Source organism: Lissotriton helveticus, chromosome 4_1, assembly GCF_964261635.1.
Source record: "Lissotriton helveticus chromosome 4_1, aLisHel1.1, whole genome shotgun sequence".
NCBI lineage: Eukaryota > Metazoa > Chordata > Amphibia > Caudata > Salamandridae > Lissotriton > Lissotriton helveticus.
In genome coordinates this window covers 1,584,927,051-1,584,950,995 of record NC_136063.1, presented here as the reverse complement: position 1 = coordinate 1,584,950,995, position 23,945 = coordinate 1,584,927,051, and the positions used below count along the sequence as shown (strand labels likewise).

Here is a 23,945-nt window from a genome sequence, read left to right as displayed (position 1 = left end):
ACACAAGAGCGCGCGCAAACACACGAGCGCACACAGACACCCCCCACCCCTTGCTGCCCCCCCCCCCCACTACAACTAAGCCCCACTCACCTCATCGGCGAAACTCCGGACTTCAGCCGCCACCGTGGGGCTCTCTCTCGGGCATGGGAGCCCCGCGTCACCACTGCTCCTCTGCTGACTGCTCCTCTCCTGGCCAGCCACTCCGTGGGCGCGAGCTTCCAGCAGGAAACGCCCCACGGTAGTTTTCGTCACGCGCACCACATGTAAGCGGGCTTCATTTTTTTTTTTTTTAGGTGTATTTTCTTTGCTCTTGTTTATGTAGCCTTTTAACCACTTAAAGGGACATTTCTGAGACAGTGAAACGAAGGAAACATGCCGCTGAGGCAGCAAAGTCTTTACATTGAGAAACTTTGCTGCATTTATCCAGCCAGGTTGCCCCCAGTAAAAAGAAGGAAGCACTGTAACAGCTGTGAGCCCATGCCTAAGGTGCATCATCAGAGCTGTGTGAATAATACCAGCTGTGAGCCCGTGCCTAAGGTGCATCATCAGAGCCGTGTGAATAATACCAGCTGTGAGCCCGTGCCTAAGGTGCATCATCAGAGCTGTGTGAATAATAACAGCTGTGAGCCCGTGCCTGAGGTGCATCATCAGAGCTGTGTAAATAACTGCGTCAGCCCTGTGCGTGAGGTGCATCATCCACATTACTCAGGTCACCCAAATTCCTGCACTCTCTACCACACTGCTTTCAAAAACAGCACACTCTTGCACACTCACTGCTCACCAATTCAAAGTTTGCTAAAAATGTTATGCAACGCATTGTCATACACAATGCCAATAACTCAAACTTTAATGCAGCGAGACTTACTGCATTGTAAATGCTTGTTAATTAAGTCGGCTATGTTTGGGATGCAGAGTAGTGCAAATTATGCAGGTTGGAGTGTTTGCTTGATAGTTTGTGGTGAATTGGTGGTTAATGAGATGTGTATGAGGTTGTTTCTGTTGTGAAGATGCAGGGAGTATTTGCATGGTCTGGGTATGATTGTGGAGATGGGCAATCTGAGTTGTCGGCTGTGGCACGTGATGGGTATCGTGTAGATGCTCACTGTTGCAATTCGTTAAGTGTTTAGGTTTCATCAGGCCAAAGCAGGAAATTACCTTTTCCCTGTATTCCCAGGCTCAAACAGGAGACACCTTTATCTATTGTTTGCCTTTTGCTGAGGACACACCAAGTAGTTTATTAAAGAGGGAACTTAGAGATGAAATTACAGATGGGAACCAGTGATGTCACTTCCATCGAGATGGATAGGATTTTTTCCCCCTTTGTTTACTGTGTTTGGAGATGGCAAATTTGGTGCCCGAACACTGCTTTGTGAACCGTTATCAAACCACCAAAATGATGCCCAATATAAAATATCCAGTTGAATTTGAGGCTCTGTTACAAGCTAAAATGTTATCTATTTGTACTTTTCTCTTTACAAAACACAAAAAGAGCTGGCCACACATTCCCCAAAGAAAAAAATATTCCCTGTGGCATCAGCATCCTCGTCATAACGTGTGGTGGTGATCTTTCCCATCGTATTTACTTTATACATGTTCCATCATCTGTATGGCCTCATTGTGTGCCCCTCTCTTAACCCGCTATGTACCTGGTATTGTATTACTCTCCTCTGACCCCTTGTCCTGTAATTTTGTAATTATTCATGTTCGTTATTCTTACTTGATGTCGATATTGCATTTATTACCTGCATTTATTACCTGCCTTCCATCCTTTTGTAAAGCGCTCTGATATCCTTCGGGATCTTGTTCGCGCAATATAAAACTTTATAAATAAATTAAAAAAGAAAAAGCAAACCTTTCAGGACCCTCCGCATATCACAGAACTCTGAAGGTTGGGTGGAATTGATGTTTTACAGTACTGTCCTCTGTATCTCCATTTCATGTGGGCATTAATACTAAAGGCAAACGCAAATGTAATACAAAATACATCTAATGATAAAACTGACCTAAAAATCATAATTCTTCTTAGTGAGCACATATGGGGTCAATACTTTATGACTTGGTGATTTTTAGCGCTCTAGTCATAAAGATGCAGGTCCATGTTAAATGAGGATTGGAACTAACCGAGCCTCTAAACTAAGCTTGAGAAAAAGGTGACGGAGCTGCATAATGTTCCCACTTTCTCCACCAGTCTGTGGCATACTGGAAAATCATTTCCCTATGTATTAAAGAGTTGCAGACTTAACAATGGGAAACGATTCTTTTAATTTTTAAAGTGAAGAGATGATTTTAGAAGTTTGATAACTGTTCTCGTATAAGCTTTTTTTTCCTGTTATTTCCCAGTATCGTCCTGTTATTTTACAAACAGCAGTTTATTTTTTTACAGAAACAACCGGTTACAGTTTTAAGAAATTAATGTTTAGTCTTTTTTTGCAGACATCTAACACGCAGGGAACGAAGTCGAAATCGTGACAGAAAGGCTGGGTCTAAAGAAAAGTAGGTGCTTTAACTTTTATTGAATTGCAACGGGATTGTCTGTTAACTATTCGTACATGATTTTGTCCTGTGAGGCAGACTGAAGCAGGGACCACAACATTAGAGAAAGAGAGCAAACCCTTCAGAGTGCTATCATTTTATTTTACTTAAAGCACTCCTATAGTTATGATTGGATGCCCACCTCTATTTCCTAATCTTTCGTTTATTTTTAAGCCCTTTGCAATATCTTTTCAGTAATCACACAACATACATCCAGTGGTAGATTTTGTTACCACAATGTCATAGGAGTATAGTAGTATAAAACGTTTTTGTTCAGTACAAAAAGAAATGTGGTAAATGAGTAGAAAATTCAGAAGGCAAATGAAACAAAAGTAAACTAAGAAAAGATTAGACTTCCACAAAAGATATACAGTTAGTGCAGTTATTCTATTTAGATTTTACATTTTATTTTTTTAACCAGGTGACATGTTTTTTTGATGGTAGGCTTTGAAATTCTACATGTTGCAGAGATGACCTAATGTACAGAATACTGTTGTTGACAATGCTCAGTATATAGTCTGTAATATGATTTAAGGGTCTTTATGATGCTGTTGGTGGAGCTTGCTCATTTTTAAATAGTGAAACAAAAATACATCTGACAAACAAAGAAATAGACTGCAGATGATGTGTTGGAGCATCCAAGTTTAAACTGATTGGTGGCGTGTGTGTTTTGGATCCCTTGAGACAAATTATCATGTTGGCTCTGGTTTTAGATTTTTTTGTCTTATTTTAATGTTCTTTACTCTTTATCTTTCTACTAATCCTGATTCCCAACCCCTAAGAAAAAATACTACTAGAGGATCCATTTCTGGGGTTAGTTTTTCTTTGACATTGCGGACACATGTTGACCTACTTGGTGCATATGTGGAACTGCAGGTGATCTTTCTGCCACACTGCCACTTTCACTTCGGGTCTGCAATAAAATATAAGGACCCATAGAAAGATCCGAGTCTTAAAAGGGCACATTAAACATTTGTAGTAAGCAATTAAAGTGTCATTCTGTTTTTTCTTTCCCAATGGACAGAGCGAGTAGTGTGTTGTACCAAATAAAGTCTAAAGTCTGGTCTGCTTTAGCTTTTACTTGAATCATTAGTATAGCAGTACATTTCAGTAAAATCTAAATGTAAGAAACAATGCTGTTTCTTTCTGAGGCGAAGTTGGAGGAGGAAAGATTGATGTAGGAGGACATAAACATTACTGATAATAATTACTTTAGCTCAACACTGGTCATGGTTATTTAATGGTTTACAAAGATGGCAACAGAATTGAAGATGAGAAGGCACACAAAATAAGATTTTACGATTTTTATGTAGGATGTGAGGTTATGTTATCAGTACTAGTTAATGCCAATTTGCTTTTGATGAGGAAATTGATTTATCTTGGGAAAGAATGAAGGGTGTGCTCTTCTTGGTACAAATTGCTTAAATCTTTTTTGTTTCTTGTACTTTGAGATACCCCTATAGAAACCTTGTATTCAGTATTTGCAAGCCTCACTTACTAACATGTAGTTTACGAAACAGCAAGACCAATGGGGAATGGAGACAGTATACTACAACATAATTTAAACCTACTCTTTGAAACGCTAGCCCTACTGAAATCCATCACAGGTTTAATTACTATGGTTATTGAGGAATCAGAATAACCTGTCTAGGCTGATTCCTAGAAGCCTGCATTTCGAAAGCACCAACTGTGTCTTCCTAGACCGGCTCCACACTGCCGGTGGATCCAAGCTATATCTGACTGATGAGTGCCTAATAAGGGCAAAACTGGTCTTGGGTTACTTGTGTTCTGGTTCAGGGAGGACCTGACAGTTCGAGCTGGACTGTCCTATTTGGAGCTGTGCCAAGACTGAGCGTTACATCAATTACTTTTTTGTATACTTAAGTAGATCTTAATGCAGCGCCATTCTCAGCAGAGCTGAAGTCCAGCCTACATTTATTTCCTAGATCGAGTGTGCGCTTTTTCCATGTACGCCCGTGCATCATAAAGATTGCACCTCTATTCCTGCTAACCTGCATATGTTTTTCCTCTCTTTAGCAGCTACTCGCTCTTTTGGAGACTTGTCACCAAAGAGGCCATGACGCTGGAGTACTTGTCAAATAAATGTTATTGTTTTCCAGAATAGGTAGCGCATCAGTCATTTTCCATATTTAGTATATTTTCTGTTGATTACACTATAAAAATAGCATAGTGCGTTTATTTAAGCATGGTCCCTTAGATCAGCTAAAATTGGCAACCTGTCCCTCTAATTAAGCCACTGTTTTGCCTCATGGGTGCTATAAAATCAGCTTTGTCTATATTATACCATATTTACTGGTTTCCACCCTAGCCTTTGCTAGGAAGCCCCATTCATCCCATGTGTTTCTCCACATACCACGCTTCAGTGGTCAGATTACCAGACATCTGATATGTCCTGCGGACATGAACATAATGATTCCCCACATCAGAACAAAATCAGAGTTAAAAAAAAAAAAATTTTTTGACCTCCCTCTTTGCTTCTATATGTAGTAGTGAACTTGTGTATTCAGTCCACCTTAACCATTCTTCTCTCCTCTTAAGCAAGCTGTCACCATCCCATGCCTTCCAGCCCATTGCTATTTTCCGTTTGGGCAGTACTAATGCTAAGTTGATGCATTTACTGGTGAACTTTTTGTTCTGTGGCGTGGGAGTAGTCCCAAAAGACACTCTGTTGGTTCATTGATAAGGTATATACTCCTCTCCTACTGTGTCTTAAGGCTCATACAGCAACAGGTGATGTGGTAGAAGTCCATCAAGTTGTACTTGTATGGCAAGATATTTGTACAGAAGGCCTAATATCCTTGAAACGGCTCTGAAACACAGTACTCCAGTGTGACGAGCCAAGTGTGGTAGGTCAAATGTATTTTTTTTGCGTTGCAAGAGATTTCCTTTCCTCTTTTGCTCTCATCTCTTTTTAGGTCGAGCAGACTACTCTCAATGCGTGAGCATTGAGAGTCTGCTACAGACCTAATGTGGCCCGTATTCAGGAGAGTGGACAGCTACCAGACGCGCGCTTTGACGAGGTCAGATTTCACCTCGGGAGCGAGCGTCTGGTAGCTGCGCATGCGCAAATCAAATCCCTTGCTCACACACACACACAGGCAGCCCCCACCCCTCTGCATGCACGCACACACACACACACAGGCGCGCGCATGCACACGCAGGCATACGACACACATACGGGCACACATACAGGCACACTATCCCCTACCTCGCATTCTCTCTCAATCACACAGTCACGCATGCGCACACACATTCCCACACGCACACACGCGCGCACACACTCCCCCACCCCTCCCAGGCATACACACAGGCACGCACGCACTTCACTTCAGCCCTGGGCCCCACTCACCGACTGCGCTCTTCCGGCGGGCTCCTCTCGCGCTCCGCGCCTCACGGAGCATCTCGTCTCCTCTTCACAATCGGGGCTCCCTCAGGTCCGAGGAGCCCCGCAACAGGCGCAACACTCCTCCTTCTCCCCGGCCCCCTCCTGGGGACCCGGGCTGATTCGGACAGGCAGGGCGCTCCATGCGCCGGCAGCTCGCGGACCTCGGGAGGCGGGACTTCCGGTCGGCCGCGACCGGATTGGCCGGCCGCGACCGGATTGGCCGGCCGGCCAAGAGCTTCCGGGTCGCCGCGGGACTTGTATTTAATATACAGTCACCCTTCTTCCCTCATTGTCGTCCCCCTCCCCCAGCTGCATGCCTCCAGGACAACATACGCAGTAGATCTTGGATTTTGGCAGCACATTAATCATGTGCATCAGATGATGGCTTAGCGCGATAAACTGAAAAACAGGTACGTGTGTGCTTGTTGTTATTGCTGTTGGGGGACACGGTAACCCGGGACCGGACCCGACCGCACCGGCCGAGGCTGATCTTTTTTAGTCCTTGTTAATTTGTAGCAGGCTGATGAAGCACATTAGAAGACAAGGCGACTTTCAGTGTCCCGAGGCATTAAACTGGCTATAACAGCTTTGCCGTTCTGCGATTACAACGCCCCTTTAATCAAAACTTCTGACCTGTGCGACTCCCGCCTCTGTAGTAAATATACGATTCTCCAGGAGTTTCCGAAGTCACTGCGAGGGCTTAAGGGAACAGAGAGCATCACCCCCCAGGACACTACCCTTTGATGCACAACGTTCACTAGTCAGGCCTATGGTCCGAGAATGGCTTAACTTATTCATGTCTGTATGTTTTCAGAGCCTCAAAGTGATTCAACTCAGGCACTCAAGCGCTATGTAAAGCCCCGAAACAATAAATTAGCCGTGTTCATCTTTACTGCCTATCCCTCTAGCTGTAGCCCCCACAAAACCAGTACCGCTCTGCTCTGTACACTACGAATGTGAATAAACAAACACATGTCCCTGGAGCGGGCGCCGTGCACAGTGCTATAGTTAATTAGCGAGGCAGGCCACACCTGGGATTTTTCATCAGAATTCTAGAACTTGTAGCATTGGTTTTATGCTGGGTTAAATACGACTCTGAGAACCAGATTGTAAGAAAAACGCCCGGACTGCCCTAAATAGGCTCGCGTGGACCTAGGAAACTTGGCAGCTGACGGGTACCTTCAGTGCAGGTTAATCTGTGGTCTGCAGAACAGTTAATATTGTTATTTCAAAGTTGTACTGTGTAATTCAATACATAAAAATAAATAAATGACCTCGTGCATCGTAAAGCACATTTTTTGTTTCCAGTAGCTGAGATGCCTGTCACACGAGCACTTACTTCTTTGATTTAGGTTTAGGCGAGCTCAGCTGGCGCAACGACTTGGGACTCCCCATGCATGACTCTAGCCTGGTTTTGTATCGTACCACACATCGCGAAACCTTTCACTTTGTGCATTAATCATGTGGCCCACAAAAGCAGCAGCTAACTACATTCTATAGAAAAAAAAAATTGCTTTTCTTACCGCTACTGTACATCGTGAGTACTTTCACCTTGTGCACTAAGCTTGCGACCCACGTTAATTAATTAACAAAGACACATTCCGGCAGTCGCTCCTCCTTAACCCTCGGTAGTGCATATGCTTTTCACAGTATTGGTGACTGCGCACTCACACATTGCTCACTCACAGTAATGTAGCCCACACATACTGCACCCTCACACACACTGCCCCCTCACACATTGCGCACTCACTACTTTAGGCCACACACACTGCACCCACACACCCCGCACTCTCACACACCTCGCAACCTCACACTCTCTCATTACACTGTGCCCTCACACACTGCCCCCTCACACACTGACCCCTCACACACTGACCCCTCACACACCACGCACTCACACATTGCGCACTCACATTGCTCACTCACACTACTTTAGGGCACACACACACCGCACAATCACACCCCTCACACACGGCCCCCTCACACACTGCCCCCTCACACATTGCTCACTCACACTACTTTAGGGCACACACACTGCACAATCACACCCACACCCTCACACACCTCGCACCCTCACACACTCATTACACTGCCCCCTCTCACACTGCACCCTCACACACTGCACCCTCACACATTAGCCCCCACTCGTCGCCACCACAACATCACTCAGCGCCACCACAGCATCAACAACAACTGGTTCAAATATGTTCTCTCAATGTTTCAAGCTTTATTTCAAATGTCACAATAAAATGTTAATATTTCACTTCTGTTCTTGGATTTTCGGCACAATAAAATACACTGAACATAATCTTCACAACAGTTATTTACAAAAGTTTAAGCTATTGCCATTATAAATTACAATAAGTATTAATTATTAAAAAAAACATTGATATTTGTAATATCAATACATGTAACTCACGTAAATACAACACATTGCATTACAAATGCTAAAGGTGTCACATTTGCGAAAGTTATAACTATTGGCATTGTAAATGACAAAGCTATTAATTTCGCTATTTTCAAAACCAACACATAACAATATATAAATGCAATTACAATACAATACAATAAATAAAAAAATTGTAATTTACAATACCAATAGCTCAAACTTTCCTAATGCGAGACCTATTGCATTGTAAATGCTTGTTTCACAATGTGGACAGTATAGGGGCGAGTCCGATTGGCCATTAGTTCTTGAAAAAGCTTTCTTCAACTCTTGCTTCAGAAAGTAGTTCACACTTTTCTTTTCCGGTCTTTTTAGATCTCGCCTGAGCCAGAGCATGCGCTGCTCTGGCGAGACATTTAGTGAGTGAGCTTTAAAAAGCCAATCACAGCTTTTTGTGTGGCGTAGAGCGTGTGGTTACGCGCACAATTACGAGCAGAGGCACCACCAGGCTTTCCTCTCTCGTCATGGTGCTTGCACACCACTCGCCAGACGAGCTTCCTTTTTTAAAAAGAAATTTGCAGCACCCTTTTTTTTTTTTTTTTTTTTAAAGCAATGGCTTGCACAAGCGATAACTTTAATGGCCACGTCACTTTCACGGCCGCGCGGCCAATGCTTGTTTTATTAAGTGCCCTGCAAAGGGTGCAGACTTTCACATTTCCTTTATGGTTGCAACTAATATCGCAAACATCCTTGAAAGCTGCTTCTTGCGCAATGACTTCACATTCCACTTGTTGCTTTAACAGTGCACCAACAAACCTCATACTCTTCCACCTCTTTCCTTCCTACTCCATTCACAGCCTTTTCCTTGCACTCCCCGGTCTCTCTCAATCTCATCCCCAGCAGTCATGCACAAACGATCTCCCCTAGTGTTGTTCCGACGCCCCAGAACTTTCTCCCTGACCCACACCCAACTCTACAAACCACAACAGCCGTGGCAAACCATTACCTTTTGCAGCGCAATTCCTTCACTTGAAATTGACGCACTAAACACCTTCCAAACCCTTATTAGACAATGAGAGAGTGGGTGGGCCTAGTGGATTTTCCCAAATCGCTGCAGCCGCTCCCTAGATGTGCCTAATTACATTAAGCTGCTGCGCGATAGCTCGAGCCTGTTAGCCCCGCCCCTCCCCACCCTCGCCCTAAAGTTACCTGGCTGGACCTGCCGGAAGTCACCCAGGGGATACCAACTGGCGCTTCGCTCACTCTGGTCCCAACATTCTTATTCCCTCACTTGCTCCGTATACAAAACTGTGAAAAATTCAGTGTCTTTGGTAGGTTGCAGCGAGTACTAGGCAGTGTTTCCATTTTGTCAGCAGTGAAGTACTCAGCTGGTGTTGTGGGCAGGCCTAGATGGCGATATGGACAGTATTATGCTGGCTATTATACCAGGCTGCTCTGGCTAGGTTTCTTTTTTGTGAAAGGCAAGTGATATGAAACCAGTAAATGGGGGTAGCTTATTAGAGAACATAATGTCACAAGCATGCTTTGTGGTAAGGAGGAGGGACTCACTATTGACTTATACTCATGGTAGATAACATTTTCCTAATGATTTGGGGAAGGTGGAAAGACTTTGGGTCAACTCGTCCGTGCTCTCACTGCACAGCACTATCGCTCATAGCCCTGCTGCCGCCAAGCAGCACCAACACATGTTTGCCATCATTGTTCTTTCAGCCGGAGAATCTGACAAGAATGAGACCAATACCACTCATAATGTCAATAGACCCAAAACCGTTGACCATATCTGTATTTGTGCACTGAAGGCAGCTCGGGAAACGGGTAGACTGTCCCCAGCATCCTGTTTGCTTCTATGAGACAAAAGTTTCCCAGGTAAATCCTGCGAGCAGAATTAGGAAAGCCAACAAAAACAGGTCAGGTGAGTAGGTATATTAAAGAAGTGCAGTACACCCCCTCTAGAGTAACCCCTAAGACTTTTGACGGTAATCTGAAAGACGCATGGATGAATGGGGCTTCAGGGACCTACATCACCTCCTCAATCTGCATCGTGAAACGTTGCGACTGGCACCAAACACAAATAATCTGATATGTAAGTTTATTGCTCTCACGTCTTCACATGGATGTCAACTGCTACTGGGTCACCGTCACGGCAGTGATTTTCACCCAGTCCTGTTTTTTCAGTAAAAAGAAGCAAGCCTGCTTGGACTCGTGGGAGAGGTGAAACTACAAGTCCCATCCGGCCTAGTGCTTTCGGCTGGAGCCCAGGTTTTCTGTAAGTCCTTACACCGGAGCTACAGCCCTTGACAGCTTGGACTACAGTTCCCCTGTTACGACGTTGTGTGCCACAGCTTTGCTGATTGTTTGGCACCATGGCACCTGAACATTGTGTTTTGGTTCTAACTAGTGCTCTCAGTGAGTTGTAGTTTTGGCGGGTCGCTTCTTTTAAATCCGTGGAGGAGCAGATTCTGCTGTTCTTAAAAGAAATACCCAGTACTGTAAACATTATATATGAATGGCATCTGGCTCAGATTACCAGGGATCTTCTTACTATGCAAACCGGAAAGGGTCAAAATGGGTCTGATGTTGTGCAGTTTTTGTCCTCCAGTAAAATTCATTCAGAACTTGAAAAATGGTGCTTTAGAGCTGTGCACACATTACAGAAAGCACACTTTGTTTCTGCACAAAAAGGATTAAAGTTTCCTATGTATTAAAATGCATTTATTTTAGAAGATTTAAGTTGAGTAGACTAAACCATAAGAGACTCATGCAACCTACAGGTTACAAACAGAAAGGCCTCAGTTGACAGTTGATTGAGTTAAATTACATTACCTCCTTTTGTGTTTATTAGAATTCTCTCTCTGTATCGGCTGGCTTCACGGTGAGTGACAGCATTCTGCTCTTTCCCAAGGAGCATATCGGCACACAAAGTAGTTTTGTTCAGTGCCACTAACTAATGTAGCAGTGCATGCTTTTTTGAGACCAACATTTTTTTTGCTTTTGCCAATGTTTGTTATAATGGTGAGGATCTGGCAGCTCTCGCATCAATAAGGTTTTACAAAAACCATGCCAAAACAAGTCACGCATTGCCAAAACTAAAAAGATGACCACCATTTCAGACCTACTGGCTTCGCCAATGCTTGTTTATTTTTGATACCCGTATTGAAACTGGTTACACTGATTTTCTAATATGAATATTTTGGGGGAATGCTAGCATGCATCAACAGATTTTACTAAATGATGCTGCAAAGAAATGGTACCTGAAATTTTACAGTAGTTTAGCAAAAAAATGTTTTCCTACTTTCATTTTTTCGGAACTTTTTAAAGTGAAAGGAAATAATCATTAATCTTGCTTTCAAGCTTCTGCAAATATTTGCATCTAATCAGAGAGCATTCTGGGAGCATTATGCATAGCCTCATATTGCTAAACTTTGAAACAGTGTGCCCACATTTTTATACTGGAACCACTGTCAGTAGTGCTGTCAGAACTTACATTTACTGAGAGCGCTCATCCTAATAATAAAGGCTCTCAATTAATGAACCATAAATACAAGTTTGAACAGCATTAACATATGCACACAAATATTAACTTAACTGCAGACAGTGCCCTTCCCTGATCCTTAATGTGGTATTGCAAACTGGCAGCCAAAGGGTGTGTGCTGCTGGGGGTAGGACCTGCTTGTCCCAAGGACAAAATGCACATTAAAACTTGTTGCCCTTGACCCCAAACAAAATGTCCTGGGCGTCGGGCTATAGGAATTCCACATCCCTGCTAAGTGAAGTGACACCCCAGAACTCAACACTCCTGACCCTCTCGGGAATCGTGATGACAGGGCACTCCCTTTAGCTCACACACTTGTACTCGTCCACAATAAGATATGAAAGAGACAGGAAATGTTTATTTAAACTGTCGTGCTCTGTAATTCATTTAACATGCCACGATTAGAAAACATCTGGCTAGCAAAAATACTATCCGCATTGTCAATAAACCATATAATTATGAAGAGCCCTGTCATATTATAAGACAGTCGAACCTAACCTCCCTCTCCTTCTACAGAAGCAATCTGATCATGCTGCAAAGATCTCTAGGTTTAGCAGTGGACCACGTACCTTAACATACACAAATGAATGTATTACATCTTCGATACAGCTGTGATCTTCTCTCAGGCAAAATGGATCTCTCTGTATGTTACAGTGATGTGCACACCTATACGACAAGGTTCACATGTTCATAAACAGCTGCATTTCTGTGTTGTCTAGGTGCGAGTGCCTGACCAGAACATAGTAACCAGGGATATTTTTGTTTGACCTTCTCTGCTGTTCAGACTAAATCCCAGGAAAGAACAGAACAAGAAAACTGCAGTTTCTGTGTGAAAATATTATCTGGCATAGAAGCAAACATGATTATGTAGTAATGTGTGCAAAGCTAACGCAGCCTGTGTTGTGCACAATCATGCTAGCATAGAGAAAACTATAGTATGCCTTGTATGGAACACATGACCAAGTAAACAAAAAAAGTGACCGGTGGGAGTGCTTACCATTGGCTGCGACTAATTCAGTTATATAGTCACAACCCAGTTTGTCTCTTTTTTTTGCCCACAGTACATCCTCATCCTTCAGTAGAAACCATTCATTCTCTTCCAGGGGATACTCATTAATAGTCATAAGCACTGAATTATCTCCGCCCATGAGCGGGAACCCGGAACACATAACAATATACATATATATGTGTAAATAGATCAAAAAGTACCTAGTAGTAAACTAATTATACACATATACATGTATAATAACCATAATATGCAGCCTAACATATATACATAGGCTATTAAAGCCAACATTACACACGTTCTGAAGCATGAAAATATGCTGTCTATAAATGCAATAAACGGGCATGAGCCCAAAATGCATTTCATAACCATGAAAAACTTTTATTTTCATCAAAGAACCTGTTGTAAACAGTTATTAGCCTAAAATGCTGCATATGAAAAATTGTCTGTGTACAGAAAATCAGACTGGCACCCTGCCTTTAAGGCCCCAGAGAATCTGCACACTTTGCCTTTAAGGCCTCTAGGAGAACTCTGTTCCCATCATGCACCACAGGTGACAGTTAGGTCAGTTCTGTTTTCCGGCTTGTTCTGTGAGGAACCTGGAACTTGAGCTCTGCTCATTTGTAGTATTTTTCTTTCAGAAGTTGTTTTTTTCTTATCTTTTTTTTGGCAAAAGATTATTTTGGTGGCGTTTAATATCTTGTTTTGACTAACTGTTGGTGATTTTTTAGTCAGAAGGCCACCTTTATTTTACAAATGTCCTTCCTGTGGGAAGAAGATGTCAAAAACGGATCCACACTCTGTTTGTGTGGTGTGTCTTCCAGCTTCTCATAAGGTGGAAGATTGTTATCACTGCCTTAACCTTTCTAGTAGAACTTTAAGAGAAAGGGAGAAAATGAGGTTGCTGGGCCTTCTGGAGAGAGAAAACCGTGGTGAGAAGAGTTCCAAGGGCTTATTATCATCTGCTCAGCCATCTTCTTATCCTAAACGTCGAAGATCAGCATCTCCAGAAGGTAGAACTAAGAAAAATCGACTCCAGGGAGCGTCGCCGTCAAAAAAGGTGCGTTCGACGTCGAGATCCAGATCGCCGTCAGCATTGTCGGCGTCGAAGAGGGCTCAGTCGACGTCGAGAACTTCGCCGGTGAGGCAAGGTTCAGCGTCTCGACAGTCGCCGTCGAAATCCTTCTCGACGTCGAGACATCTGGTGTCGATTGCTGTAAAGACGACGTCGGGGGCACCACGTTCGACGTCGAAGACTCGTGAGAAATCGACGTCGAGGGAAGAGAGGCGTCCGATGTCGAAGGATGGTGTGTCGACGTTGAGGAAAGTGTCGACGTCGAAGGATAGACCGAGGTCGAGAGAGAGACTTACGATGTCGTCGAAGAAGAGGTCGACGTCGAGAGAAAGGACGGCGTCGAAGGATTCGACGTCGAGACCTAAAAAGAGAAGATCAAGGTCTCCATCGCGACATAAGTCTATGTCGCAGCTTGCTTCGGGCTCGAAGCATGGAGTGTCTAGGTCTCCCCCACCTGAACACGGGTCGGCGTCGAGACTATCAAGACCGGCCTCTCGGACCTCAATTAGGTCTTTGTCGAGGTCAGACATCAGTCCAGAACATATGTCTTCTCCGCGAGACCAGCAAGACGACAGGTCTGCGGTGGGGCAAGAGATAGAGTGGTGTGGCTCACTGGTTAGAGGCGGCAGACCCGGAAGCAGAGAACGACCCGGGACCAGGGTTCAATTCCCGACGCGGCAGGGTCGTGGACCAGGGTCAACGGACTCGATAATTCTCGCCTCGGTGCCTACTCTAACCAGGGATCACACTCAGCAACTCTGGGCATTAAGCTTGCCTCATCTCTACAACGGCCCCCCACAAGTCGCCGGGGATGCCTGGTTTCACCTTGGAGATACCCAGTAAGGGACCATCTCACAGGGAAAACCAGGACTGGTTCCCCAGCGGTCTCCAGCGCCACGATACTCCGGCAAGGAGTCGCAGTGCGCTTTACAAGTACACCCACATAGTGCACCAGGACTCTCTCTTTTTTTTTTTTTTTTTAAACCTTTATTTATGTGAAAGTGTACACCGCTATTTAGCCGAATATCCCGGGGGCACGGCAGCATATTAAAGACATATTATCATGGTACACAGCGCTCATATTTCCGGATAGGTGAGGTTCAATTTTACTTTTAAATCAGGATGACATCAAGAACGTAAAAAGCTGCAATATAACGTAAAGAAATGTGGGTATCAGGTGCCTAACCGTAAGGTAGAGTCATACATTGGGCGAGCCAGACAATAAGTCCCGCATGATGAGACGATCACTAATAAGATATGGGTCCCGCAGCAAAGAGTCAGGATATCAGTGCATACAATCACTACGGGCACCGAGTAGACGCCCGCCCAATCACACCAACAATGCAGCAACAGTTAAGGCATAGATTACAACAAATCAATGAGAGCTCAGGGAATAATCCAATAAACTGACCCCAAATCCGAAAAAAGAAGAAAGAAAAAGGAAAACCAAAAGAGCGAAGGAAAAAGGGCCATAGAAACAAAAAAAGGAAAATAATAAACCCCTACCCCCAACCCCCCACCCCGCACACCTGAAGATGGCTACGGCCTACCCCCCCTAGCAGCGTGCCTGTCGCCCAGTATCTAAACCCGAAATATAGCAGAGAGAGGAAATAGAGTAGAGAGGAAAATAAAGGTCCGAAATATAACGAGAAGAGAAGTAAGAAATGAAACAAAAACAGAAAAGAAGAAAGAGAAAGGGGCCATAGAACCAAGGAGGAAACAAGAAGACAGAAAGAACCCCCCCCTCCAACCCCGCACCCCTGCAGAATGCCATGGCCTATCCCCCCAGCAGCGTGCCTGTCGCCCTAAATGGAACCCGAAATTTAGGAAGACAAAAGAGAAAGAAAGAAAGGTGGAGGAGGAGCGAGAATTAACATACTGGCCCCCAGCCACCACACCCATCCGAATCCCAACCCCTCGAATCGGCGCCCGGGTAGCCATCATTTCAATCGACGGAAGGCATGTCCCACATAGTCACCAGGAAATCAAACTCCGCAATCCAGGACACGACCTCAACCCTGTCCCGTGCGTTCCAATGCACCAACGGAGCCCAACCGCAGTCGACCCATTCCCATAACAAATGTTGCGAGGAAACGGAGCCCCAAATCTAGTCCAGACTGCAGTCCACACACAAGGAGGCAACTTATCGGAACACAAACACAGTCATCAGCATGGCAGTCCAACAGTCTCAATATCGCTCCGAAGTGTATCTTCCAGGTCACATGCACAAGATCCAAGAGGGAGAGGAAAAAAAAATGTCCGACAGTATCTGAGGCAGCACTAGGGTTTTCGGGGGCATAGCGTAGAACGGTACTGCCACCTCTGAGTCCAGCGCCAGTCCTACCAAGCAGTCCAAATATCCGGGAGCCTGCTCACAAGTTACCACACGAACCGGGACCTCCGATGTTGCAGCGTTAACAGGGGCCACCATCGCGCTTTTCCCGGGTACAGAACCCGGCAGGTCATTGTGAGCCTGAAGACTGTCCGGCAGTGAAAGTCTCAAGGTAGACACCAGGGCATCCAGTTTACTCTCCAATGCTCGGGCGTCACTGTCCAAGGTGGAGCGCAGGGCAACAAGAGCAGCCAAAAGGTCACGACACGTCAACCCAACTCCATGTGCCAACACTTCTATGCCCCCCATTTCAACGCACTCCATTCCTTGCTGCAAGCCAGCACTTCGGGTGTTACACTCCACACTGTCGATTTGGTCAGCCAGCCGCTCCACTAACGTGTGGGACCGAGCCTCAAACGTAGGCACACAGGCTCCATGACAATGCAGCAATTCTGTAGGGGCAGTATCAATAAATGCCCAATCAGCAGCATCCGGTGCAAGCCATCCGTGAAAGGGAGCAGTTCATGCGAGAATTCGGGAGCAGCCCGCCAAAAGCGGGCCGGGCGGCCAACAGCGTCCGGGCGGTGCACTCGAGCTTAGGCACATAATTACACAAACCCTCGAAATTACTACGCCAGGCGTATTCCGATCCGCACCGCTGGTTGTGCTAGCTGTCCTCGGCCAGAAACAAGCCGATCATTTCTTTGCTCCAGGTGACCGACTCCCCCCCTGCACGGGTGACCGCTGTTGTTCACTCAGTTCCCGGCCCCGTTCAGAAGGCAAAGACCCGGTTCCAGCTCCATTGCAGGCCGCAAGATGCAGATGGGTATTTCTCCGGGTGCATGGCTGGGAGAGATCCCGGGATCACGCGATCTGTGACCGGGCGTCCTCATCGACGCGAGGGCGTGGGACAAGTCCAGGATTTATCACAGGATATCAAGGCGGGAGGAGAAGGGCCGCGGAGCCGAGGTCTCAGGCGGCCATCACAGTCGCTGTCTTGGCTCCTCCCTCCACCAGGACTCTTCTGTGGTGGCTCATTCGGGCTCAACCTCAGGGCAGGTGTCGGATGACAGACAATTGGTGCCTAGACAACGGACTCCATCTGGCTCATTGGTTTCTGAGCACAGTGTAGTTTCCAGAGCCTCCAAGTCTTCAACTGGACTGAATATTGTGCAGGTGTCACCTGAGGCTTCACCTGAGCGTGTAGGGCGGCCTATTAACTTGTCACCGAGGTGGCTGGAAAGCCTGAGACATTGGAAGATGCGTCCAGATGCAGGACTGATGGGGATGAGGGCTCCAGTCCCTCAGACGGAGCTGCATAGAAGATCACGCTCAAGGTCCTTAGTGAGGGAGAAATCACGTTCAAGGGAACGAAGGAGGCAGCGATCGGCAACTCCTCAGAGGCGGAGTGGAACTCCTTCACCATCTTCTACGTCATCTAAGTATTCTTTAAGATCATCATATAGAGACTATTCTCCCACAATTTCATCTACTCCTCCGTCCAGAGTGTCTCCAGTGGATGATTTGGGCACATTTAATGATGTGTTGTGTCGTGGGGCGAATAAGTTCAAGATCAAGATGGCAGTTCCTCAAATAGCAACGTCAGTCATCTTTGAAACCCTGCATCACAAGACGACTGGTAGGCCTCTTCTGCCGTTAGTGCCCGGGTTGATAGAACCAGCAATGAGAACATTCTTAACTCCGGCCACGGTGGGTTCAGGTCCTTTTAGGATTGCAAAGAAGTACAGGGCTCCAGCAGAAGATCCTTTATTTTTGCGTTCTGACCCTCCTCCAGATTCACTTATTGTGGCGGCAGTCAGAAAAGCTCATTCTGCAGCATCTACCTCTTCTGCTCCACCTGAAAAGGATAGTAAGAGTATGGATTCCTTGGGGAGAAGAATGTGCAACACCTCAGGTTCGGTCATGAGAGTGGCCAGTGCGTCAGCCTTATTGGGCCGCTATGATCGTCTGCTCTGGGACTCAGTGGCTCGTTTTGCAGATAAACTCCCTAAGGAGGATCAGAAAGACTTCCTGGAAATAGTGGAAGAAGGAGGATTGGTGGCTAACCAGAGTATTAGTGCGGCTGCTGATGCGGCGGATCTGTCAGCTCATGGTTATGCACATGGTGTTTGTGCTAGACGTACGGCTTGGCTTCGCCTTACGGGGCTAAAGCCGGAGGCTCAGAGGAAAATGGTAAATTTACCTTTTAATGGTTCGACTCTGTTTGGATCTCACGCTGACGACGAAATGTCTAAAATGAAAGTGGAGTTGGACAGCCGTCGGTCTTGAAAAGAATTTAGACGTCGGGGTAATTTTCGTCCCTTTGACAAAAGATCTTTTCAGCAGAGGGGCCAACAGACGAATTGGTCCTCGCAAAATCAAGGCCAGAATCAACAGAGGTCGCAATTCCAACAGCGACGACCTGGACAAGGCAGAGGCAATGGAAACAGGCAGCAATCCTCTGCTACCAAGCAGCCTCAATAACAATGAACGGATGCTTCCTCCACAACCGTGTGCCACTCCGGTTGGAGGAAGTATTGTGTGGTATCTGGACGAGTGGAAGCAAATCACGAAGGACAGATGGATGCTGAGTATCATTCAGAGCGGGTACCTTTTGAGATTCAAGAAGCCACCTCCTGTCATACGTCCTCTAAAGATGGTTCAGTGGAATATAAAGCGCTTGCAACAGGAAGCTAACGTCCTTCTGAAGAAGAACGCCATAGAACCAGTACCATCTCAACAGAGATGTCAAGGCCTGTACTCTCGATTTTTTTCTCGTAAAGAAAAAAGGTCCAGCTACGGAGTTCAGACCCATTCTGGATTTGAGACGATTGAACAAATTCATTCGGAAGGAGAGATTTCGAATGCTGGCTCTTCATCAGATCTTCCCTCAATTACACCAAGGGGATTGGATGTGCTCCATCGATCTGAAAGATGCTTACTTTCATATTCCGGTATCCAGAAAACATCGCAAGTTACTCAGGTTCAAGTAGGGGTTCATCATTACCAGTACTCAGTACTCCCTTTTGGCCTGAGATCAGCTCCCAGAACATTTTCGAAATGTATGGCGGTAGTTGCGGCTTGTCTTCGAAAGAGACGGATTTTCATATATCCGTACTTAGACGACTGGCTTCTGAAGAGTTCATCCCCATCGCTACTAGAAGAGCATCTATCGATATGCCTCCAACTCATGTGCAAGTTGGGTCTGCAAGTCAACTACAAGAAGTCCATAATGAATCCCACCCAGAAGATCCACTACCTGGGTGCACAACTGGACACAGAAAAAGAAAACGTGTGTCCTTCGGAGGAGAGATGGTCATCTATCAAGGCGAAGTGCGTGCTTCTCCTCCAGTATGCACGTCCGACAGTTCGGCAAGTATCCTCTCTCCTGGGGTCCATGGCATCGTGCATATTCATCGTGCCAAACGCACGTTTGCAGATGCGTCCTCTGCAGCAGTGTCTGGAAGATCAGTGGAAACAGAGGATGGGATGCTGGGAGGATCGAATTCATCTCCAACAGTCGGCAAGAGATTCCATTCGGTGGTGGATGAAGAAGGCACACTTAATGAAGGGAGTTCCTTTTCATCAGGACCCACCAACGAGGACTCTAATCACAGATGCCTCTCTCCAAGGTTGGGGGGCACATATGGGCCCTCTACAGGTACAAGGGCTATGGCCAGACTTCGAGAAAGGATATCACATCAATCTACTCGAACTCAGAGCGGTCCATCTTGCTCTCAAGTCCCTGGCTCCATCTCTACAGACTCGGTCCCTCTTGGTGCAAACAGACAATACAACTACCATGTATTACTTAAACAAGCAGGGGGGTACCAGATCCAGGACTCTGTCCATAGAAGCCCAGACCATCTGGCATTGGTTACTTGCACGAGACCTGTCCATAACAGCAGTTCACCTACCAGGGAGTCTCAACTCACAGGCGGACGGCCTCAGCAGAGACTTCGTCGAAGCGCACGACTGGGTTCTCAACGAAGACGTCGCGCACAGCATTTTCCAGGCTTGGGGAACACCAGACATCGATCTGTTCGCAGACGCGGCAAACACAAAATGCCCCGTCTTCGCGTCCAGGTTCTCCCAGAAAGGGTCTCAAGGGAATGCCCTTTTGATAGACTGGTGTCAAAATTTGCTGTACGCCTTTCCACCGACACCGTTGATACCAGCAGTGATCAACCGGATGTACAAGACCAACTCCAGAATGATACTGATTTGCCCGGAGTGGCCACGCCAGTGGTGGTTCCCAGATCTCCTTCAGTTGTCAATCAGGCCACACAGGAGATTGCCTTGTCGCCCGGATCTTCTGTCCAAACAGGAAGGGTGAGTGTTTCACCCCAATCTGCCCTCCCTGCGCTTGGCAGCATGGCTCCTGAAGTCATCCAGTACAGGCATTTACAGCTGAATCCGGAGTGTATGAACATTCTTAAGGAGGCAAAGCGGCCTTCTACAAGACAATCCTACGAATTTAAGTGGAAACGCTTTTACCTTTGGTGTCGGAGTAAAGGTCTTGACCCTATTCATGGTCAAGAACAGGTGATCTTGCCTTATCTTCTTTACCTTGCTGAGTCTGGTTTGCAGTTTAGTTCTATTAAAGTCCATCTTGCTGCAATAACTGCTTATAGAAAATCGCCAACACAGATATCGTTTTTTCGGATGCCTGTGGTGAAGGATTTTCTAGAGGGGGTTAAGGAAGGTGTTTCCTCCAGTCAGGTCTCCTTCTCCACCTTGGGAGCTTAATGTGGTGTTGACTAAGTTGATGGGTCCACCATTTGAGCCCATACATAAAGCGTCTTTGCAACACTTATCTTGGAAAGTAGCATTCCTGGTGGCCATCACTTCTGCTCGTAGAGTGAGCGAAATTCAGGCTCTGTGTTGCAAGGAACCGTACACAGTTTTTCATGGAAACAGAGTGGTGCTCAGGACTCATCCTGCGTTTCTGCCTAAGGTAGTGTCGGATTTTCATGTTAACCAATCCATAACATTGCCTACTTTCTTTCCAAACCCTTCGAGTCCGGCTGAGCGGACTTTGCATTCATTAGATCTAAAGAGGGTTTTGAAATTTTACTTAGATAAAACGAAGTCGTTGAGACACACGGACCGTTTGTGTGTGAACTATGGTCCTACGAATACTGGTTTGGCAGCATCCAAGAGATCCATTTCTAGATGGATAGTGTCATGTATCTTACTGGCTTATCAGCTAGCCCACAAGTCTTTATCAGGTAGACCTAGGGCTCATTCTACGAGAGGGAAAGCTGCTACCACAGCTCTCCTTAGGAATGTGGCTATGTCAGAGATATGTAAAGCTGCTACTTGGCGCTCAGTGCATACGTTTACACGCCATTACTGCTTGGATTCTGATGCGCAGACTGATGCACAAGTGGGACAAGCATCACTCAGAAATGTGTTTGCTGTTTCTAGTTAAACACTGTATTTTTAAAAGTGCAGCTATGCATTTATCTGTTCGCCCGCTTCTAGTGGGTATGAGCTTGCTACTCTATTCAGTGCTTATCACTATTAATGAGTATCCCCTGGAAGAGAAGGATTAGTTACTTACCTGTAATCCTAGTTCTCTTCCAGGGGTATACTCATTAAAGTCATAAGCACCCTCCCGCCTCCCCGGGCGAACAGTAGCATAGACGTTTTTCAATATGTATTATGAAGTTTTTTATGTGCAGATTCCTGCTAAAAGTTTACTGTACCGTACAAAAGAACTGACCTAACTGTCACCTGTGGTGCATGATGGGAACAGAGTTCTCCTAGAGGCCTTAAAGGCAAAGTGTGCAGATTCTCTGGGGCCTTAAAGGCAGGGTGCCAGTCTGATTTTCTGTACACAGACAATTTTTCATATGCAGCCTTTTAGGCTAATAACTGTTTACAACAGGTTCTTTGATGAAAATAAAAGTTTTTCATGGTTATGAAATGCATTTTGGGCTCATGCCTGTTTATTGCATTTATAGACAGCATATTTTCATGCTTCAGAACGTGTGTAATGTTGGCTTTATTAGCCTATGTATATATGTTAGGCTGCATATAATGGTTATTATACATGTATATGTGTATAATTAGTTTAGTACTAGGTACTTTTTGATATATTTACACATATATATGTATATTGTTATGTGTTCCGGGTTCCCGCTCATGGGCGGAGATAATTCAGTGCTTATGACTTTAATGAGTATACCCCTGGAAGAGAACTAGGATTACAGGTAAGTAACTAATCCTTCCGACCGGCCAAGCCAGGTCCTCTCTGAACTGGATCACAATCACCCAAGGCTGGTTTCACCGTAGTTTGGGATCTTCAGTCAGGTGCAACTCGTTTCCAGTGGCAAAGTGATCTCAGGACCCATGTCTGGGTGTTCCTGTCACTACTGGGTGTAAGAACTGGGGTCACCAATTCCACGGCGGTAGTTTGGCTCGGGCGGGAATGCACCCGAAAGCTAGGTGTAAAGCAGAAGTGCAGCACACACTCGCACTGAGACAGGGAAGCACTCGCAATAAAATGACACCACACCAGCTAGTCGTTTTAAAACAAGATTCTTTTATCTAGCTTTGTCTCATTGCAGGTAAGTAATTTTATTTTATTTATTTATCTAAAATTTATATTGCGCAACAGCTACCCAAAAAGGGTTTCCCGGCGCATACCATGAAGCCATAACACATGAGGTACTGGAAGATTATTTATCGAACAGCCAAGTTTTCAATTGCTTGCGGAAACTGGAATAACTTGTTTCTTTCCTAAGTGGAATGGACAGGCAATTCCAGTATGTGGGTCCTAGGTATGTAAAGGATTTTCCTCTCATGTGGGCTAGCTTGTATTTTGGAACCGCAAAGCGTCCTTGGGAGGCTGACCTAAGATCTCTCGATGGAACATAGGGTGTGACCAGGGAGCAAAGGTTTTTCGGGGCTGTCCCTGCTTTGATTTTATGCATATAAGTAAGTGCCTTAAATTTTACTCTATTTTCTATGGTTAGCCAATGCAGTTTCCGTCGAAATACGGAGATGGATTCTTTTTTTGGTACGTTACATAGAAGTCAAACTGCTGCCTTTTGGGCCATCTGTAGTCTGAGTTACTTGTTTGTTGGAACCCACGTAAAGGATGTTTCCGTAGTCTAACCGGGAGGTAATTAAGGCATTGACTATCGTTTTGTTGGTAGTTTCTGGTAACATCCAGCAGATTTTTTTTAAACCATTTGATGATAGAGAAGCAGGTCCTTTTATCGATTGGGCCTGCATTCTCAAGGTGTCATCCACGATTATGCCTAAATTACGTACGTGGGGTACAGGAGTGGGTAGAGCTCCCATTTTGTCTGGCCAATGTTGTGTGCTCCAGAGGTTTTTTTGTTTCCCCATTATGAGCACCTCTGTTTTCTCATCGTTTAATTTGAGAAAGTTGGATTGCATCCAGGCTGCAATGTTAAGTCCTGTCGTGAGTGTAGAGGTGTCATTAGGGTTTTGTGCCGATAGTGAGAACATGATTTGGGAATCATCTGCGTATGAGAAGATTACCAGATCAGATTTCTCTGCTAGCTCTGCCAGGGGTTTCACTTATAGGTTAGAGTAACGGACTCAGGATGTCATCAATTAAGCATCAATCCATCAGGCAACATTTCATTGTGTAGGCATAGGTAACAACATAGGGCCTA

General features: G+C 45.4%; 1 protein-coding gene across 2 annotated transcripts in view; it reads left to right on the top strand.

Moving 5' to 3' along the window:
• The window catches only part of CDK13 (cyclin dependent kinase 13), a 777,929-nt gene that overhangs the window by 254,368 nt on the left and 499,616 nt on the right, over positions 1 to 23,945 (top strand). For both annotated transcript variants that reach the window (XM_078688204.1, XM_078688203.1), the window contains exon 2: positions 2,434 to 2,493. In XM_078688204.1, coding sequence (XP_078544330.1) covers positions 2,434 to 2,493 — 60 coding nt within the window. The remainder of the gene's footprint in view (positions 1 to 2,433; positions 2,494 to 23,945) is intronic.